At 34.6% G+C, this 21,595-nt stretch overlaps 1 protein-coding gene across 1 annotated transcript; it reads left to right on the top strand.

The window, feature by feature from the left end:
• Positions 1–10,216: 10,216 nt before the first annotated feature.
• Positions 10,217–20,683, top strand: LOC134531793 (uncharacterized). Its single transcript, XM_063367724.1, has 7 exons — positions 10,217–10,358; positions 10,919–11,021; positions 12,487–12,541; positions 15,490–15,560; positions 17,503–17,650; positions 19,399–19,456; positions 20,491–20,683. The coding sequence occupies exons 2-7, from the start codon at positions 10,956–10,958 to the stop codon at positions 20,507–20,509; spliced, it is 417 nt and encodes a 138-aa protein (XP_063223794.1). The 5' UTR covers positions 10,217–10,358; positions 10,919–10,955; the 3' UTR covers positions 20,510–20,683.
• The last annotated feature ends 912 nt before the right edge of the window (positions 20,684–21,595 follow it).

Raw genomic sequence — 21,595 nt, 5'->3', positions numbered from 1 at the left:
TGTCATTGTTTGAGCTTTGATAGCACCCCGGGTTGACCCTGTTTGGCAATCCTGCTGTTGCCTCTGCCCTGAGGTGACGACACGCCCTGTAAAGAAATATCTGTGTGCGCTCCTATAATAATATTATATGTTACTTTTGAAAATAGTAAATTATTTTTAGTGTTGGCTTTTAATCCAATATGTTACTTATTAATACATTATAGTGTTATACATATATAAATATATATATATATGATTATAGTGTTATGTAGACAATCACTTCTTCCCGAAGTGGTGGAAGACTCTCTGCAGTGAGTAAGCTGTCAGGAGAGAAATAAAAAAACATAACAATATTGCTCGTGAAATAAGACAGGCAACACCCAATCATATTTAAATATTAAAATATAGTCTTTTTTTTGGCAGTAGAGGGGAAGGGAATACAAGGCGGTAGTCCACCAACTCTGCCATGCCCCCTAGAGATCATGCCATGGGCCTGGCAAAAACCTGCTCAATCACCAACACATCAACGTAATCTTCGACGGTAGCGGCGGCGGCGGTCAGTGGTTGTGTGGGCGGGCGTCACCGGCGTCGCTTCCCGAAAATCCACCTCGGAGAATGAGGCTGACATTTTGGTAGGAATGCTTTCCACCACCTCCTCCTCAGAGAATATAAACGCCAGGTGCTCTGAAATCTTATCCCTTATGGAACTGTAAAACTTTACTATATTTAAGTATCCTTTCACAAAATACTTGAAATATTTTAGTGTAGAAATAAAATTTTGTGTTGTTTAAAACTATTTTAAAAACTGGATAGCTAATGAAAAGACAAAGTTTAATAAAACCGTTTAAATTATTAAATTCAGAAGTAGCTCAAGTGTTGAAAATGTCTGAAACATTATTAATAAAACAGTTTAGCTATTGCAAGCAGTCAGAAGTTAATAAAACTTTTTTCTACTGCTGCATTTAAAAAAAAATTGTATGTGTTAAAACAATTTTAAAACTGGGTGGAATTTAAACACTAAACAAACGCGAAAAACACCGAAGGTTCTATTTCTACTCAAAGTTCATTGCTGCATGTTTCAATGCTGCTTGACAAGAGGGTCGAGTGAGAGGTTGCCGATGTTTTCCTCCTCAGGATTTGGTTAGGAGAGGCAATGGAGCGTTGACCTGTGCCTTCGATCCGGGTGGCCACTCCGAACTGAGGATTATTGGATCACTGTCGTTTTCCTATAACTACACTTGGAACAGCACGTGACTGATTGTTGAACGTTAAAAAAATTCTCTAAAAAAATACATTTAAAGGGGATGAGACGAAGTACGAGCTGAGTTAGAATGAATGAAGAGTTTTATGCTCCCAAGCCAAATACTGACACCATCTTCAAAACGTCAACGCTTGTTATCTCCTGAAGAAAGTGCTACCTTTTCTCACTCGTTCCGTTAACTCGACGTGGTCTCGCGATCAAAAATGAGAGTGCCGAATATCCGGGAATTTTGAAGCAAGCAATCCAGGTATTGGGGGAACAGAAGTGATTGCAGTATGTTGGCCTTGACATCATTTGCTTTACGAGTACCAGAACCATCCTCCATCTTAAATAAATAAAGCTTCAAGCGATGGCCCACGTACTCTGTCATGATCTTGAAAGCTGCTTCGTATTTTTAGATTTTGTGTATTATGAAAAAGATTAATCATAAATTACAGTTTAATTATATCTTTAATAATCAGATGAGTAACAACTTTGAGAAACAATCTGAAGTTTTTGTAGTTTTGAAATTCAAGTTATTTATTAATTATTTTATTGTGAACTGCCCACCGACAGACATTTGTTTTTATAGGTGGGCACAACGCATATAGAAAAATACAAGGTTATCACTAAGATTGAATGGACTCCTACTCTCGTCGGCACTGTAGCAGGCGGGACAGCCGCATATGGCCATCGCACGAAAATGGGAAAACCACACATTTGCAGTGATAACAACAGCTACAGACAATTACCATTAAATCAAATACGGACAGTGGTATAGCTTGGTTCCTCCGGGTACAGGGTTCAGGGTGTGGTGATGGCGGTGGTGTCTGCGCCTTGGAACATACATCTCCGATGACGGCCATCTTGGTGTCAAATTCCTCAAATTTCCTTAAATATTACAAAAATACCCCCAAAAAATAAAAAAAACCTAATACCTATTTTGAGGGAAAAATTCCCATTTGTAGATAAAATTTCCCATTTCATTTCTCAAAAATTAAAAATTCCAAATTCGTAATGCGTCAAAACACATTTGCTTTTGAAAGAACCAAATTTCCTAAAAACGGCTTAAGACTCCTAAACATAATCCGCCTTAAGCCGCCGAGGTCAAGACCTTGGCCTTGAGCATAAATCAGAAATACTTAAAATTTTGACCGAAAGTTCGGAAAAAAATTGTAAAAATATAAAAAAAATTGCTTATTTCAAATGTTTAGTAATCGAATCCATCTCAGTCATCGGTTCGATTCTCTGCGAGAGAAAACATGGAATATATTAATTAAAAATTTAAAAAAATTGTTAAATACAATCCCACTAAATTCATAAATGTGAAAGTTAGGATGGATGTTTGTTACGTAATAACGCTAGAACGGCTAAACTGACCTAGATAAAATTTGGCCTACAGCGAGATCATAACCTGGATTAACACGTAGACCACATATTAATATGAAATTCCATTCATAAGGAAGTAAAAAAGTGATAATTACATTTTATAACAGAAAAAAATCATAGTTCATAGACATACAAATAGTGAGTGAGTGTTATTTCTCTATGTCTGCCACACGATCATACACATAGAAAGGTCTGCAAAATTCATATTTTACTCTTTGGTGAGAACAACCCACTTATTGGAGCTCGCAGCGGCAGCAAACCAAGACGCTAATAACAGTTTTGTTCCTAACTTCGTCAATGGATAGAGTTGCCTTGAATTTTAAACGCACCTTCGTTTGATGTGTTTGTCATGCCTTTATTTTTTGTTTGTTTTTGCCGTATACGTTCATATACCATTCATCCGATTGCGATGAAATTTTGGTGATTTGTTATGCGCATGCCTGTAAAGGTTTCTGAGACGGTACATATAACAATTTACAATAGTTGGAGCTTAAATCATTTCAAAACAGTGTTTAAATCATATTATATAGCGGCACTTCGTCTGTTTTTTTGGTATAAGTGCGCAAAAATGACAATTTTTATTGAAATATAAAAGAGAGAACAGGAAAGTAACTGTTTCAATAAACAGTTACCTGCGCGAGGCTATAAACTGGTTCCAACACATTCCAACCTATGTTTGTAAACCAATACCATTGGCTACGGCAAAAATCCTGGAGGTAGAAGCACTGTCGCGCGAATTAAATGGTTTTATTCTAATTTTCCCAAGTTCTTTTTATATTGCGATTATTTCTTGTTATGAACATGTCACCGTACGGATTGTCTGATAGTTAATGTCCGGTGAGTTCTCCAGAGGGTTCCTGGTCACGTGGCTGGAGACAGCACTAACTAAACCAAAGATGGAAATAAAAAGTGACACTGATTGATTACATGAAAGTACCCTTTCATGGTGCTACCACAGCACTCAGCCCGTTTCTTATCAGTGTTGGAGCATGTATCTGCGTACTTATAATAAGTAAGTGGCATGGTTATGACAGATGGAATGCAAAGGTGATGACAGGTTATAGTGCAAGAAGGTAGTCTGTCTGAAACATCACGTCCGTGATGGATGTCACGGTAAAAACTGTCTGTTTGATAGAACATGAAACATAGGACACTACACTGCTATGTAAAAGTTACTAACACGAATTCTAGAAAGTTCATGTGTGATGTCTGTGCTATGAATATGATAACTTAGAAAGTTTCGAAGGGAGCTGAATTTAGTCCAGATAATATATCTGTCGAAACGGTGGTGATATTACACAAGAGAAAGTATGTCTTTGGTTTTAAGCATGGGTGAAGGCTCTCAAAGGAAATATTTCTCACGAGGACGGCCACGGCCTAAAGCAAATTCCCATGGGAAGTGAATTGGTTAACAGTTAACATAACAAGTTAGCAAGTTAAGTCAATAGATGGCCCAGTGCGGGTGAAGTTAGAATTTCCACGAGCAAAGATCACTACTTGAGGGTGGGTGCATGCAAGTGACCTATCGACTACGAAGGTAAAAAGACAAAAACTCGCGAATGCGCGGATGCGAATGATATAATTAAGTTATGAGATGAGTTCTTTAAAACTACCTCGCAGATGGGGTCGGCCTCGGGCCCGATGGAAAGGGATTGAGAAAATCTTACATTACAGTGGTTACCTGCGGTGAGGAAAAAGCATTGAGAACCCGTGGCACTTGGATGCATCCGACCCCTGACCTCGTTTTCCACGCGAAGTACATGGAGCACAGGAACGACTCGGACTGAGATTTGCGGTGTAGTCGCATAGTGAATAAAACTGTTTTAATTATTAAAGACAAATCATGCTGATATTTTAATTAACACTTACACTTAAAGAATTATACAATAAAGTTTTGGTACTACATCTGGCAGATAACACTCGAAAGCCGTGTGAGTGGCTATCGACACATCGACCTTGGAGTCGTTCTCCCCGCTGCACCTAAATTCACTGACGACGTATTTGTAGAACCCTAATGCTGGAACCATACATAACTTAGAAACATACAACTTAGAACTGTCATATCTTAGAAATACCTAACTTTGAAACGCGCAACGCAGAATATCAAAACTTAGAATCTTCGTAACGTAGAAAGTAATAATTTAAATTTATCCCAACTTAGAAACACACAACTTAGATACATGTAACTAAGAAACGCCCAACGCCGAACCTCATAAGTTAGAAATATCATGATGTAGAAACACACAAATTAGAACAGGCATAAATTATAATATTCTATCTTGTGTGTTTCTAAGTTGAGTATTTACAATTTGTAACAGCACTTAATAATGCTATAGGGCAGGCGTTGATGTAGCATAACGTTATGTGAGGCAAAGAAGTACCATTAAAGTGTACATAATTTATTACAGAATAGTTTCACTACTATAAATTTTCATTTGGCACAACAATACATTTGGTACATCCCCTGATATGCATTAACTTGAATAAATAAGAGATAATTGCGCCACGTGTCGGTCGGCCATTTGGACGAAACCAACAAGAAAATGAGCTACGCGTTTGCGCGGAATTTGGGAAACATATCGGCATTGGATGGATACCAAATTCTATGCACAAAATATAAAACACTGTCTGTGTCCTATCGTGCAATTGGAATTTTAGTAGGGTCAAGATGTAGGATATTCAACACCTTAACCCTTCTTTTTGTGCCTTTGAAAACCGACGATAGAGACAAATATTTGACAGTGTGAGGGTTCCTTAAACTGGTTTAAAATAGTAAATGGAACGGTGAAATTGGTTTTTAGTTAATGATATTTCAGGCCGGGTTAAAAATATTAACTTTTCTTTAAAGAAGATTTTTTTATCATAACAAAAAAATTGTGGCCAAAAAATCGTTAAAACCAAACCTGCTCCTATTTCTCGCTGATTAAAAGTAATGTTTTCAATACGGAGAATGCAAGATCTTATTTTCATGTATAAATATAACAATAATTTTAATCTATTAAATATAGGAACTTTTTTTGCCACAGTGTTTGATTATTTGGTGACACCTTTGAAATAAATAAGGTTTGTAAAAGGCTGCAACTCATGTGTTGTGTTGCTTGGTAAGCAGAATAGTGTGATTCCGTAGGCTTCAGCAGCTTCCAAAATGCCTATGTTTAAGTGTGATGATGCACTGTCTCCTTGTGTGTCCCTGTGTCCATTGTTTGTGTGTATTTGTATTTGTGTTTGTGTGCGTGTGTGTGTAATTTTTGGGTTAGGTGAGTCATGTCGTACGCCTCAACATTTTCCTGAATTATTATATGCTTTATTAACATTTAATCTTAGTCAATATCCCGCATTGTTGCATCTAAAATATTTGTTTGTTAAACTACCAGGCTATTATTTCTCCGAATCGACATGACAATGTAGTTTGGCACGCTCGTCGGACTTGCGTACTGGATTTGTGGCGCCCTCCTGTGTTGTCCCTGGGCACGGTGCGGCGCTATCATCGGCTCGAGGCTACTCCGCAGCGAGCGAGTGCGGGGCGAGGAGGGTGCCAGCCTGGCGGGCTCCTGTGCGAGACTTCACCTCGCGACCACCTGGAGCAGACCAGGGACCTCGCGCCTGCTCGGGCCCTGCACCCGGCCGTCACCAGCGAACTGACAAGTAAGAGTAGTGAGGGACGTGAACAATGGCCGGAACCTGGGCTGGTGATGGGCGAGGTTCATTAAGGTTGAAAATTTTAAAACTTTAGCTTCATGAAACTTTCTTTCAATCAACGTAATTTTTTGTTGTTGCAAGATTTGGTGCTTAACACACATTTTGGTTGTCGACTGCTGTACGGATCATTCATTGATATTCAGTGCTGTAGTTCCCAAGACAGTGCACAGCATTACACTTTCGATAAACTTTCCACAGCTACATGCGGGTCACCGAGCTACGACTGGCCTGTAGCTGTTTAAGCGCTTGATTCTACAGCACGACCAAAATAAACCATGTGCTTAAACAGCGCCAGCAAAAAGCCATTTGGGAAGTTTAATTTGCAGTGTTGCTGTATTTAGCTGGTTTCTATCCCTAGATAGTTCGACCCTGATCTTATATGTCATTCTGCAGACATTTATAAAACATTTACAGACAAATTTGTGTGATTTTGTGTAAAAGGATTTTTTCAAGCTATGTGTAAGTTTTCCGATGCAGGTTCGGGTGTGTATCTTCGAGACGTCTACCCATGGCTTTTAATTTTCTCGTACAACTATCATTTTGAAACAAACCAACGCATTAACGTGATAGTATTTATAAAGGCTTACATACTTAGATCCCGCCAGAGTTAGCATTGAAACACTTTTGTTGTCGCCAAAAAATGTTTTTATATGTCGTGACTCAATGCTTGTATCGCCATGTGTTGTATATATTTTGAAAACCGACCAATTAACGTTGCCTGATAGTGCACTTACACCATTGTGCGACTACTTCATTTATATTGAAGGTAGGGGGGGTTGATAAAGAGACTTAAAATTCACTCTGCGCGATAATTAATTAGTCATAACTCCGCAACGGAAATGGGTACACGAGTTAAATTGTCCGTCGTATTGTTGATATTGAAGTGCTCTAAAAGTTAATTTAAGCAGAAAAAATAAGTTGTCAGGTGAAAATTTGTGCCGGGAGAAAGTTTACAAAACGTTCTAAAACTGCTTCCTTCGGGCAATGCCGCGCGGTTACAGAAGTGTTCAGCGCCAGAGGCGGCGGGACAGGGCAGAGTGCTCGGACAGGTTCGCGCCGAGCCAGAGCAGCGCCAGAACTCACCAGCAGAGCGAGTGAGGCGCCTTCGTGAGCGCCGCAGACTTGAAGCGCTGGACGCTGTTGCAGGGCCACCGATTGTGTCGTCGACCAGTACAAAACTACGACGGCGTTACGTACGGGCAGCGCTCTTCCTTACCGCTAACCTCTATCCCTGTAGCTAGTTGGACGGTGCTTCCTGGTGACTTTAATGTAGGGTGACCAAATCATAGACTTGAAAAAACGGGACACATCCAAGGAGGGTTTGGGGGCGAGACCCTCCAGCTAAAGGGGGTCTGAGTGGCCTCCATCGAGACGTAATCATTGAAACATGCTCCTTTTTTTGCTTATTTGAGACCTATAATTCATTTCAATTTACCTATGAATATGTAATTTAATTTAAATTGTGAGGCGTATAATAAATAAAAACAATAATTTTGCAGTGAACACTTATTTATTATAAGTATGTCTGACATACTTAAAAACATAATTAAACAAGGTAACTAAAATGGGTGAGTTCAACTGTCGAGGAGAGGGGAAGACGGCCCGAGGAGAGGTGCGACAAAAGTGTATATTCAACCCAACGTAAATACGGGACATTTAGGCGTCCCGGGAGACTTTTTCGGGACCCCGTGTACGATCGTTAAAAAACGTAACAATCCCGTTTTTACGGGACGTTTGGTCACCCTACTTTAATGTCACTGAGAACGATCGAGACAAAATACAGAATACGTAGACAGACAATTCGGGCTTGAGCTTAAGAATTACTTCACTCGCAAGGACCTGTCTATATTATTATCTGCGCGCGCGACATGCATTTGATTTGCAAACCAAAGATCTCGCATATCTCATTTCACTACACCGTTTTAAATGTATTAAATTAAAAGTAAATATTTATTTACACTTGAAAAATGTAAAATATCATTTTTAGACTAACGTGAAAAAAAATAAATAAATACATTCATAAAAATGTGAGTTTCATTTCTTTTCTCTTAAATTATACCTCATGGTCCACCAAAAATGTTTTCACGTAAAACAAATTATTGTAATGTAGCGATACTACCCATCCCCATTTTTTTTGTATGCTGTTTGCACCTTGGTCATCCTGGAACTGATTTTACAAAATTCATTCTACAAAAGCCAAATAATGAATTGAAAGTTTTGTTTTACCTTGTGTTGTGACTAAACGAAAATCGGAACCTTTATACAACACTTGGAAAGTTAACTGCATAACAAACTCAAAGCATTAGGTATGGCTGTTAGTAGTATTGCGGCCGGTATTTCTTAACAACGTTTTGTCACGGAACTTTCAAATTTTGCAGCGCACCGTTTGTAAATCTATCTGTTGCAAGGACTTGGGAACATTTTTGTAGTAACTTATTGAAAATAAAATATTATAAACCATTTTAGACATGGTTTTAAGTAATGTAATCTTTTTCTCGTGCCACAAATTTTTTCATTGATACGTATTGTTACAGTCATAGACGTGCGCAGGACTTCAATAGTTGTGGTGCCAGATTACTCAACAGCCCTATCATTTCCTCCCCCGGAAAAATTTGGATTTGAAAGCGCAAAATGGTGCTATTTAAGGTGTTTCCGAACAAAAACATTAAATACACAGATGTAAAAATTTTAACATTTTTATGACAAATTATGGCTTAGAACGTTATAATCACCAGGAAAACTACTAAACTATTTACAGTTTTAAGATTTGTTGAGCCATAAAGTAAATTGCACAATTTGTTTGCACGGAATTCATGCTGGTGGCTTTGAAAAACAGTACTTACATGTTTTCTGAAAACGCCAAATAAATGCTAGAAAAAACATTCTCAAATGTTAAGTTTTAAAATCAACAAATCAAGGGAGTTTTTGTAACATACCTTTAATAAGTAAAATATTAAAATAATAAAGATACGCAAATAAGAGTTGTCAAAAGTTTTAACTTTTGGAATACAACAAAAATGTTTTGTCGGCGCACAACTCTAGTAATTGCACCTGGCTTGTTTCCGTGTGTATAGTTGGTTCGATTGATAATTGATATACTGATATTGTTATGAGCACATATCTGTAACTCGACACGATTGGAACAACATTTTTTTTTTTGGAAATAATACGGTTTTTTTGTAAGTATGTATTATTTCTGCTTGTAAAAAATAAAATAATGTTAACCCTAATGGTGGTGCCAAGGCACCTGTGGCACCTACTGTGCGCACGCCTATGATTACAGTTAAATTATAAATCAACTATCGTTGATATTTAGCATATAGTTCAAGAATTTGTATGTAATGCTGGTGTTTTTATGGTAAATGCAAGTAATCCTGTGTACAAAATGGGTAATTTCTGGAAAAAGCCTTCCCATTAACATAGTCCTGACTGTGCCACTGATATTCTTGTGGAATAAGGTAAATTAAAAATTTTGGTTGATGCATGGCAATTTTATTAACTTTCCTTTCATTGTATCTTGTTCAGACTGCGCTTTAAAATTATTTCCAGGCGGTTGCCCATGGCTTATTTAGTGGACATAGCCCAAGACGCCTCATAGATACAACAACAAAACGAAAAAAAAAAAAAAAACTTGCTGAAAAATTACTGGTGGCCAAACAATTGATATACTTTCTTTGACAATACCTAAAAACTTTATCAGTTTGAATATGCGATCATAAAGAAGTACACTAACCGGGATATATTTGGTCTATGCAGCAGTTTCTAGTCGTCTTTCGAAACGACTGCATTTTGCTGATACCTCGCGCTTACAACTCCTGCCATTTAACCTTGCGGGTAAGAACCTTGAAAGATATAAGGTATGCTTTATTACAATCTAATCGTGGAGCCCTCCTGTGAACTGACGTGTTCAGTGGCGTTTCATTTTCCTTTTCTCGCCAATAAAAAGACGGCTCACATCGTCGAGAAACACAGTTTCTCAAACACCAGGTCGCAGTTCTGTCGTGCTCCAAGCTGCTGGCTCATCACACCGAACTGGTAACTGAAGACTGAGGTGATTACTTAACGATTTGATTGTTTTATTTTTTTTTAAATAGTCTCGTAAAGAATATGGCATAAAACCGCATTATAATAGTAGTACAACTGTTGCATAACATATATCAACAAAAATATCATTTATAAATAGTTAAAAGGGTTTTCTTCATATATATAGGCTATACGTATGCATGTTTTTATGCCCTTGTATGTGTGTATCTTAGTATATATGTATGTGTTTGTCAGTTTTTCTAAAGGTAGTTGTGTTAATGTAAAACGACTGCGTCGCTGGCTTTTCAAATCCAAAATAATTAAACATAAACATTCCATATAAAGGTCCAGTCACACTGTCAATTTTTGTGTAGTAACTTATTTGATTATGAAGTGTTGAGGGGATGAATGACTTAAGGTGGGTATATTTTTTTCACATAAATTTTGCATCCTTCCACAGTGCTAAATAAATTTATTTCGCTAAACTAACTTGAAAGGTTTTATTTTATTTTATTTATTTATTATAATAATTATCATTACTGTTTTTGATTGAGAAACTGAACATTTAATGATTTGTATTTTTTTCAGTGATTCTCCACCACAATTTACTAACTGAAGCTACAGAATGAATTGTCATCCATTAGTTGCTGCTCTGTGCATCGCTGTTATTACAACACTCATTATGATTACGGTAATATCTTGACTTTTTTCTATCCTGTTGATGTGTGATAACCATGTTGAGAATACACTCGGATAACCTTTGCCTTAAATAAACAGAAACTATTCCTCGTAATGTTGAACAGAAAAGGCAAAACTAATAATAATTTAAATAAAGACGCTTAAAGAGAAGCATATTTTTGTAATTTCTTGTCATGATATTTTAATAGTAAATTGCTACAGAAAGAACCTACATTAAAATTCACCATATTTTGATATTTATTTCGTAATGGTGTAATCATATCAGTGTAACATTTTATGAAACTTTTAGTCATTTGAGTGAGAAAAAAAAATTCTATTTCCTCCCATGAGCCAATTAATAGAGACCTAAATTCTCCGGGAATCATTAAATATGCCCTTAATTATCTTACCAAAAGATGAAGTCATGAGATCCATATTGGCGTCAAAAATATATTCAATAAACTGTTAAGTCTACAGTAATAAGGCTATTCTGCCTTCCAGGGCATGTCTTACCGGTTTTACAAAGGAACACAGAACTCATAAGTCGGAATAAGGCAGGGTTTCTGCTTAGATATAGTTATCTGGTACAACGAAGAACATTTAATTAGTTTTATTTTATTTTGGGTTTATGTTTAAAATCAAATCCATAAATTGACTGCAATTTAATGTTTAGACGGAGACATAAGGCCAACTAGACATCTTTTGTTTCCAAAATCTTGCTGTACCAAGGGCACAAAGAAGTAAGTTAGTTTTTTTAAGTTTGTGTTCCCAAAATCTAAAAAGTTAAGATATAAGTAATTGCTTGTCAAGTAATGGTTTAAAAATTAGTCTGTGAAAAAAAATTGAATAGTTATTTTATTCTTAATGATGTTGAACCTAAATCTCGATAAATTAGTTGAACGGACAGATATTTTACCATAAATTTCAGCATGCAATTTTAAGAAAATTACCATAAGGATAAAAAATTTGATAAAAATGGTTTTTCTGCAGTAACATAATTAACTAGTGTAAGTCATAAGTTTGTTGAATTTAAAAATAAAGGCAAAATTAAATTTATTGCTAAATGTGATTGTTTAGCTTAAATTTTTGCTTTATAATAAGTTAGTATGCACATTTTATCAAGGGGTTCAGTTAACAACTTTAAATATAGTTAGTTTCAAATGACATATTTATGACGTTTTGATGATTGACTTTTGTACTGGCTTTGAATATCTGTGAATAATAAACATCATCCATCCAGGCACGCCTAATAATAATGATCCTCTTCACCACAGGACTCTTTAGATCCCACAACTGTGCTGGATCTTGACAGGTCGCGCCAATCAAATGTGTTTTACTTCCGACTATTAATATATATTAGGTTTTAAATATCAAAACAATAACCTATAAAGGTCGGTATGCATTTTAAAATAAAGCAAAGCAATTGCGTTAAAATGATCAAAAAGTGCCAATTAAATTGCCTTATTTTTGATTCACAGGTTGCTGATGACGCCGAATTCGCAGCATGTTCCGAAAAGTACAACAGTACCTTAAGTAAGTACATCCCGTGAGCTACAATCAGGATGAAACATATATAGTGTATTTTAATTACGTCACTTATTAGAGACACTGAACCATATTGTAAGTAGGATACTTATGGGTTTAAAGTTAATGCTATTAGGTGAGACGTTCAAAATTTCGACCATTTAATGATTTCGGCAGTAAATAATACCCTTTATTTACCTGAAATTACTCAAAATATGTTGTTAGTAACCTGAGAGCAAACTGGGTCGTGCAGTGGCAATTTTGTTTGTTTTATTTGCCGTATAATTGCTCCCTGGGATATGTAGACGTTGTAAGAGTTAGGAGAAAAAGAAAGTGTGTCAGAAAGAGTTAATAATTTTCATATACGAAAAAAAATGCCTTTACTTTTCTTTTAATCTGGCAGAAAAATTCAGTCGCCTTGAAAAGGCAATCACAAACTCAGATTCATTGGCATTCCTGCCATGGCATTAACTTATATATTTTCGCAAATGATAAACATACCCCATGAAATTAGAAATTATAGTAGTTATTTTTACACTAAATAGTTTAAATTACACAACGAGTAATGATTGGATAAGTATATGTAAACGCATAGGCGATGCCTTTTTACACATCTACTTGTGGCAATAAGGGTTTCGTCATGTAAATTAATCGCAAGGGAGTTCTGAATTTTCATTTTTTAAAGATATTATTTAGTTTTACCTGCTCATGACAATAACGTCCTTGTAACCCCCTGTTCCCGAAAAAAACAGGTACGATTTATCGCAGTAAACGTTGTTATAATCACGACAATTTAAGAGGCTTACAAATAGTAAATGGGACATCTGCCACTAACTATTAAGAAGGTAGCTTCCTAAATTATGTTGCATCTTAAGATTGGAATTTTTGCTGGTTAGTTAAATAAAGTCTATAATATAAATCTTGTTGACAGTTTAATAATTATTTTACTCCTAAAAGTGTGGTTAATGGTTTTGAGAACTTTAAAGACCAGTTTATTATTCAATCAGAAGGTAAACTGATAGCATGGGATCATGTGTTATACGATTTTGAATTTACCGTTTGTATGTAGCTTTTGTGTTTGAACTTTATTTCAGAATAGCAAAGATAAACAATTAAAATTGGAATGCCTTAAACTCTGAAAAAAATTAGGTTTTTAAGCTTTTGGAGAAACGAATTGTTTATTTATTTACGAATCATATGCTAATAAAATATAAGATTATAGAACTAAAACCAACAATGGCGAACTAAAAAAGTAAGAAACATATTAGTTGCTGATTACTATAATATTCTAAAAGAATTATTGTAGTCATTTGATATGTTAAGTATTCATTTTTTTTAGTTGTATTGAAGTTTTCTAGCATTTCGCCTTAATGACGTGGCATTAGGAGTGCGCCTCCATCGGTGGATGACTCTAGGTGTGGGGAGGGGGCATCGGGTGTCTGGATCCTCCTCTCCGCAATAAAACCGGCGGTCTAGTGAAGGATATTCGGAAATTTTTGAAATTTTAAAGATAATGACAGCGTTAATTACATTACATTCAAAAATATTAGGACGGCAATAAATTATACGATAGGATAACATTTCTGCATTGTTTTTTATAATATTGAACTTTATTACCGTAACATTGATAGAGTAATAACTTAGTCTCGGTATTAGATCCAGACTAAGTATTACTAACTACACATATGTATTTTATATGTATTTAAAATAAACAAATAGCACAAAAAATTATGCATCTTTGCCCTTCAAGAGGAAAAGAAGTGAAACACGTGGCTTTCCCCCCTCCCCCTTTTTTTTTAAAGGATTCGCTGCTGTCCACCATAGAACTATTTTGTTAATATAGGAATGACAATAATATACAGGTAATATAATGCCAGAGAATGGGTGTAAAATCTGCTCAGCTTACATTTTCCCCCTGATATACATAGATTTTGTCCACTGAGTATTGGATATGAAATATTTAGAATTCAATGTAGTTCTTTTTTTTAATACTCTTGGGCCCTCTCTCTTCATTTGATTTTCAAATGCTTTCATCATTCTACTCGAGAGTAGGATTATAGGAATCCAAAAACATCTGCAAAGCAATCGACATATGTAATACTGTTTAACAAATTAAGGTGATACGATTTGTTTTCTTAAATAATTTCTTTAAGCATTTTACATCCTATAGAATATTAAACGGACATAACAGTTAGGCTGGGTTAATGAACTTGACAATTAGCGAAAAAGCTCTGAGAAGCACGGTCGTTTTTAGAGGACGATAGTCACAATACGTCACCAAAACTACAACTTGAAAATGCAGTAGAAAACAAATAATTACCTTGATCTTCTACCGATAATTAAGGTTTATCTTGAAAAGACTGAAATTTCAATAATTTTTTTTAAAGTGTAATTTATTTTTATGGTGAGAAAGTTTAGCAAACGAAAACGTTAGGCATGCAATAAAAGAAAAACTGTCAAATTTTATATACGTTACGTCAGCATCTGTCAATGTTCTCTTCACACCTAACTTTGAAAACAGAACGCGGAAATGCAAGCTGAAACGCAAGGAAATGAATGAGGACTACTTGCCTTGCGTTTATGTGTCTTGTGTAATTTATCAATTAGAATTCTAAAATGTGGTGTTTTAACTATTCCGTCTTGCCCTTCTCGCTCTAATGTTTAGTCTTGGTTTTATGTTATCTAAATATAATACGAAAACATGAACCTTTAAGCCATGTTTATTCGTTGTAGGTTTAAGGCTGGAATCAATGCGCATGTTTAATTTATTACTTTTGATTATCATTTGTTTATTTTTTCGGCAATTTTTAGAACTTAGACAAACTTTTAATGCACCCAGCTATGAAATAACGGAAAACAGTTTAATTTTCCTTCCTACTATGAATCGAGCTTACTAATAGCTAAGTAGTGATACAATTATATACCGCAATTGAACACTTTGATTTGCTTTGTTGTAGCTGCCGATCAGTTCAGAGCCAATCACACACCAATAATCTTAAGCTTGGATCCAAACAATAACCAATCAAATGTAAGTAAAAAACTTCATAAATGTAATTTTTTATGTTAATAATGGCTATAGTGTAAATATTTTGCTATATATAAATTTTTACCTCTCCTTAATTTAATGAGGTTTGAAAAACGTTTGATGTGTACTGTTCTATTATAATATTTTCCGTATGGAAGTTAGAATTTAGAGCGTGGGTGTGTGCAATCTAATGTTAATAATGATTTTTTTTCTCCAAATTGGATAGAAAACATGTTTGTTTTGTAACGAAAGTTTAACGGTATTAACTTGCTGATATGTTGTTAACATCTTTGTTTAACAATACTAACTTCATGTTGGTATTTTTTTTTAGATTATTCCTATAGAGAGTTTCACTACAGCTATTAAACTAACTTCTAACATTAGTCTTTATTTTGTTATGTTAACCAATTGCTAAACAGAGGAACTTCAACTTCAGAACAGACACCCACTCCTTTATGATTGTCCCCATCCTTCTATAATTTTGTTCCTCACTTAACGTGCGATTCCAAAGCAGCACCTGATGCAATCATCAGACGTAGTGCGTCTGACGTAGCACGGCTGTCGCATGGATGGAGATACTATATAGCGTCAGTCTCCGTCCAGTCCTGGAACTGGAAGAATGAGTGAGTTCGTTTTGCTGCTTTATGTAAATGATAGGAATTTAATTATAAGAAAATGTACTGAAACTATGCAAGGGAAAAATCTTGAATCAACACTTCATTTTTCAAAATAAGGGCTATATAAGATTGTTTTAAACATCAATTTAAATAACTCTTGTTAAAGGTTAAACACTTAAAAAACTTCCTATTTAATAGCATCAAAATCTTAAATGATGTAATAATGTAAAAATGATACAGTGATTTTTTGATGTTCGATTCCCCAAAAACATATTTTTATCGGTTTATGAATTTCACATAGCGTATTCTTTATTATTATTATAAAACAATAACTAATGATACTGCTGTAAAAATTAAAATATTTAACACATGACTAACTTAGAACACAATTTAATATTTTAAACCTTGTAGCTGTGAAGAAACGTCGTAAAGAAACATGCAAGTAAATTATAAACTTTTGAAACAAATTATCACGGGCTGGCCACGCGTACAGCTGACGCACCATGGGACACAGTTACATGACATTCCCTTGCAGCAGTGCTCTGCGGACGCTGCATAGGATTCCTACCTTTACTTTCCACTAATTGTCATTCTCGTGTAACACAATTCTGATTATTATTTTTTCCCCCTGCAGTCCCCGTGGAGCGGTTGGCTAAAGAGGAATCCTGAGTAAGTGTGTTTGGGCTTGAACATGAAATAAAAAAAAAATTAAGGTACATCCCAAAAAAAAAACAGGTTTCAGTGGCTTTACACGTCGTCGGAATTTCTCGTAGTCTGAATTAAAGCAATTTTACGGAGAGTTTAATATCGTGGGAGAGCATTAACATACCGTTACTTCCGTCCCGAAACTTTTAGAGGAGGTGGACAAATAAGAGAGATACCTTTTCAACCTCCAGTTTGCAGATTGTTTTAATAATAATCATATGACTTGGCACAGATCCAATAACACTTTCTCCCTTTATTTCGAAGCTATTCAGAAATAAAGTAAAACAAGTGCTGTAATATAAGGGACCTATGGTTTACGGACCTACCAGTTACCAAAGTTTTTAAGAACAAGCATAGTTTATTGATGTAAAAATCTTTTTTTGGTTATATTAAATATTATTATTGACCTCAGAAGTTTTGATTTTAGGAGAACACAGAAAATTTGACATTCACGGCTCACAAATATTTCATTTGCCGATTAAATTAGCTATCTGTATCACATCTAATACCATTTGGTCGATGTAATAATTTTTTCCTACTTTGATATGCCCTCTAATTGTAATTTTTTTACAGGTAAACTTAACTCTACAAATATATATCTGTGTAATTTTTTTGGATTGCAGTGCGCTCTCATCTGTTACGCCACCGCTCTAGGTCTGATCAATAATAACGGGAAAATCGACTTGGATGCGTTGGATGATTTTAACCATCGCTATATTTCGCAACCAGAGTGCGTGTCTTACAAGCAGTATTTAGAATGTGCAGATCAAGGTAAGCATAATCGTGTGCAATTAAGATGTGACATGTATCAAATGATATTTTCGTGCACCTTTAATTTGAGCTAAATATAAATATGGATAAATGATATTTAATAAATAATTTAATCAAAGAGTAGATAAGAAAAAATTAATGATTGTTTTATTTGCAACGTTTGTAAAGAAAGACATCGTAGGCTGTGCAAGTTGTAAGATATGTCAAACATACAAAAATACATTAACACAATATACAAATTCTACATTCATTAAAAAAAATTTAAATAGAAATGCATGCATAAAACATTGATATTGTCCAGTTTTGCACAATAATATTAAACACATAAACTACAGTCAACACACGTCAAAAACTGTTTTAATACAAGTGATAGTTATTTAAATTTAGAAACATTTATATTACTATAACATCACGTTATATGAACACATGTATGTATTTATGGATATTATTAAAATAAATTGATATTGACCCGTTCTACACAATAGTACGAAGAACAAATTGAACGTAGTTGTTTCACTGAAACTTAATTATATAATACTAGCCGTGGCCCGCGACTTCGTCCGCGTGGGATTTATTCAATGATTACAAATAGTACTTCATTGGGAAATATATTTGCAAAAATTAACGACTGTATGATACATAGCTGAAACCCGCGTCTTCGTCCGCGTCGGAAACACTTAATTTATTGAATATTGATCTTTTGGGCATTTTAAAATGATAAAAAAAACTTAATACTACATCAACTAATACTAAATCATTTGCTTACATGTTGAACAGGAATTAGCCTGTATATGAAGTGGTGATTGAAAAATTATAAAAAATTCAAAATATTTCCAAGGAAATATATACGATATAGCACACAACCGCTGCGTAGGGAGCCGACCGCGCGGCACTTTATTGTGTGATATTGACTCCCATCCCGCACCCCAGTAACGCTTAGGTCAAATGCTGCTGCCTGCTTGCCGAGCGGGGTGTGGGCGGGGCGCGGGAGCAGAGGCAGGCGGTGGTGGGACCGCGAGCGTCAAGAGAGACACGACGACGACGGACAGTTGCTAGTTACTGAATTACAAAGATAGAAATATTAAAATATGTTGCTTAAATAATGTGGTTAATAAATAACGCGGTAAAATGTAGCCTATGTTCATTAGGGATAATGTCGGCTTCTAATGGAAAAATAATTTTTCAAATCGGTCTAGTAGTTTCGGAGCCTATTCAATACAAACAAACCAACAAATCTTTCCTCTTTATAATATTGGTGTAGATTCATCCTTACTGATTTACACAGTTTTTTTTTTATATGAGTACTGTTAAAAGTTTATAATGCCCATGGGTCTCGGGTTTGGTACCGGACCGGTTTTGGTTTCTTTCTTGGGTCCAGGGTTGCGAGTTGTTTGTTTCTTCACCACCCTAATATTGCAGAAGGTAAAGGTGAACCGTTGCAGCTTCCCCTCGCTTTAATCTGCCCAAGCCACACCATGGACATCTTGACAAGCATGAGGTCGGAAATTATCACTTAATATTCATTAATTTCTTCATATTAACTTTATCTTCATCTTTCTCTTAACCATCATGTTCTTCATTATTAACATCTTGATTTACTCTTTATCTTCATGTTCTTCTACATCATCTTTTTAGTTACAATCATCTTAATCATATCTTCTTGTTCATATTTTTTGTATTCTTTATATTCATCGACATAATTTAAAGAGCTGTAATTGTATGTTAATTTAGTTTTACTATGTTTCCAGCAAATCAATTGGATTCTTCCAACTGCAATATGGCAAAAATATACATCACATGTATCCAGTAAGTTAGAAAAAATATTTCCTTTTTTATTTGAACAGCAAAAATTCTCAAAAAACATTATTTTTCACAGCATCAGTTGTTCCATTATATATTAATATATATATATATATACATATATATATATATACATACACACACACACAATCACTGTGTTTTTTACAATTATCGGAATTGCCTGCCAAACCAAGCAACTGCTAAAGTTAAGTGTTACATTGAAGGTTATGTGATAGGTTTCGCTGGCAAAACAAATTTTTAATGGAAGTTTCGGTCATTATTCGTTTGCATATTTTAATAACAGACTTTTTATAATCTCATTTTTCACTAATTATATACTGTCTGTGTGATGCTCCAATTGATAAGAGATGTCGTTAATGTGAATTTAAATACTGCAGAATTTAGCTGTTTGAAACGTAAAAATTCAATTCGAAATATGTTTTGTTTTCTTAATTTATTATATTTTAAGAACCAATCACCACAGAGAAATAATTTGGCTTGTGAACTCTTAGGGTTCTTTTATATAAATCTCAATTACTCCTTATATGCTTATATACTTATATGTTGTAAACCTTTTTATCGGAGCATACAAGAAACCTTACAAGGTATACGGGCTTTAACTTAGGTTAAGTTTTGTCTCTTTGACAGTGAGGTGTACACACCCGGAATATGTATCGCAATTGACAGACGAGGATTCGAACCCGGGAAGCAAAGTTGAATAATGTTAGGAAATTAATATTTAATATTAACGTTTAAAGAGAACATAACTAGAAAAAAACCTGTGCTAAATTAAAAATATTAATTAAATTCACTAATATCTATCTATCTTCCGAAATAAAAGGTAAACATTTTGTCACAATATTCAGGTTATTCCTTGGCATAACGTAATAAATGTAAATATTTTTCATACTTTTTTATTTCTGATAAGGTGTTGTAATGTATTATCCATGACAAGCAATATAACTGCTTGAGATAAAAAAAATGTAAGTTAGTTTTTTGGTGAATACACCATGATATAATACTACTGTCTTGTGTTTCAGGAATAATAGTTCGTGCTAGAAATTATGACATTCTACAAGATTGACTACAGCTTGCATCATATGCTATTTCTGAGAGAAAATTCAATTTTTTTGATGTATTCATTATTCATAGCTGAAATTTAAAGACTCTAATTTAGATTGTATTTGTACTTACTTTTTGCACTAAAAATAAATGCACATTCAAGCATAAAAATTACTTATTTATTTTGTACATAACTATAATAAACCATTAACATAGCTCAATTTTCCACCTTTTCTGTTTGGTGTACTCGGTATATGATTGAATCTGGTATAGCTGTATGTTTTTTAAAAAAACGTTATCTATTGCTACATGTAGTCAACACATATAACAAAAATAGAACAAGACTATTAAATAAAACCTAATTTAAAAACATTTATATACCCTTTGAAATAATAGCAGACTAACGCAATTCATACAAACCAGCTGCATTCACATGAAATATGTATTAGACAGTAAATCAATCACAAAGAATAATAGCAAAGAATTAAGAAAAATAGTGAACCAATAAATGGTGTTTGTGGTCAAAGAAATATCCTAATCCAGTAAACAAATAAAAATCGATAAACCTTTAAACAGCATGAACAACCACTTTTAATCACAGAAAATGCGAGAAAATAGAATTATGACAAAAGCGACAACAAAAAACTTCTTAATTCCTTCTTTCGATATTATTTAATTAAAAATGATTTATTGCCCTAATCTACTTGTATTGTGATTTTCACTGATTTTATTGTATTTTCTTGTTCACTACCATTTATTTATGCATATTTATCTAATATGGTCTTTTTTATTCTTAAGTCTTCATCATTATGTTGTCCTGTAGTTTTATTTGTAGTGGCCTGTCATTTGTTTCTTATGAGATCATGCTAGACAATGGAAAATAGCGATTGGAATTTATATAGCAGTAATAAATTATCTTTTTCTTTTATCTTCTCACCAAATGCAGACGGCTTAGTGCCAAACATAAAAAGATAGGTTTATCTTAAGAGTATTTTTTTAATGTGATTAGGAACCTCTCTCACTAAGTATATCATAGCTAGGGCTCAGGATTATTAAAAACCTACAACTTTTTTATCCGAATTC

The sequence above is a fragment of the Bacillus rossius genome, chromosome 5 (assembly GCF_032445375.1).
Source record: "Bacillus rossius redtenbacheri isolate Brsri chromosome 5, Brsri_v3, whole genome shotgun sequence".
Lineage (NCBI taxonomy): Eukaryota > Metazoa > Arthropoda > Insecta > Phasmatodea > Bacillidae > Bacillus > Bacillus rossius.
Note: the sequence above shows the minus strand (reverse complement) of the source record. Positions and strands in the feature narration are given on the sequence as shown.

Bases quoted from the DNA above. Each gene is read 5' to 3' on its own strand.
- LOC134531793 (XM_063367724.1), top strand. From the start codon at position 10,956: ATGAATTGTCATCCATTAGTTGCTGCTCTGTGCATCGCTGTTATTACA. The intron at 12,542-15,489 runs GTAAGTACATCC...GCTTTGTTGTAG, and splicing joins AAAGTACAACAGTACCTTAA to CTGCCGATCAGTTCAGAGCC. The intron at 15,561-17,502 runs GTAAGTAAAAAA...TTTGGATTGCAG, and splicing joins CAAACAATAACCAATCAAAT to TGCGCTCTCATCTGTTACGC.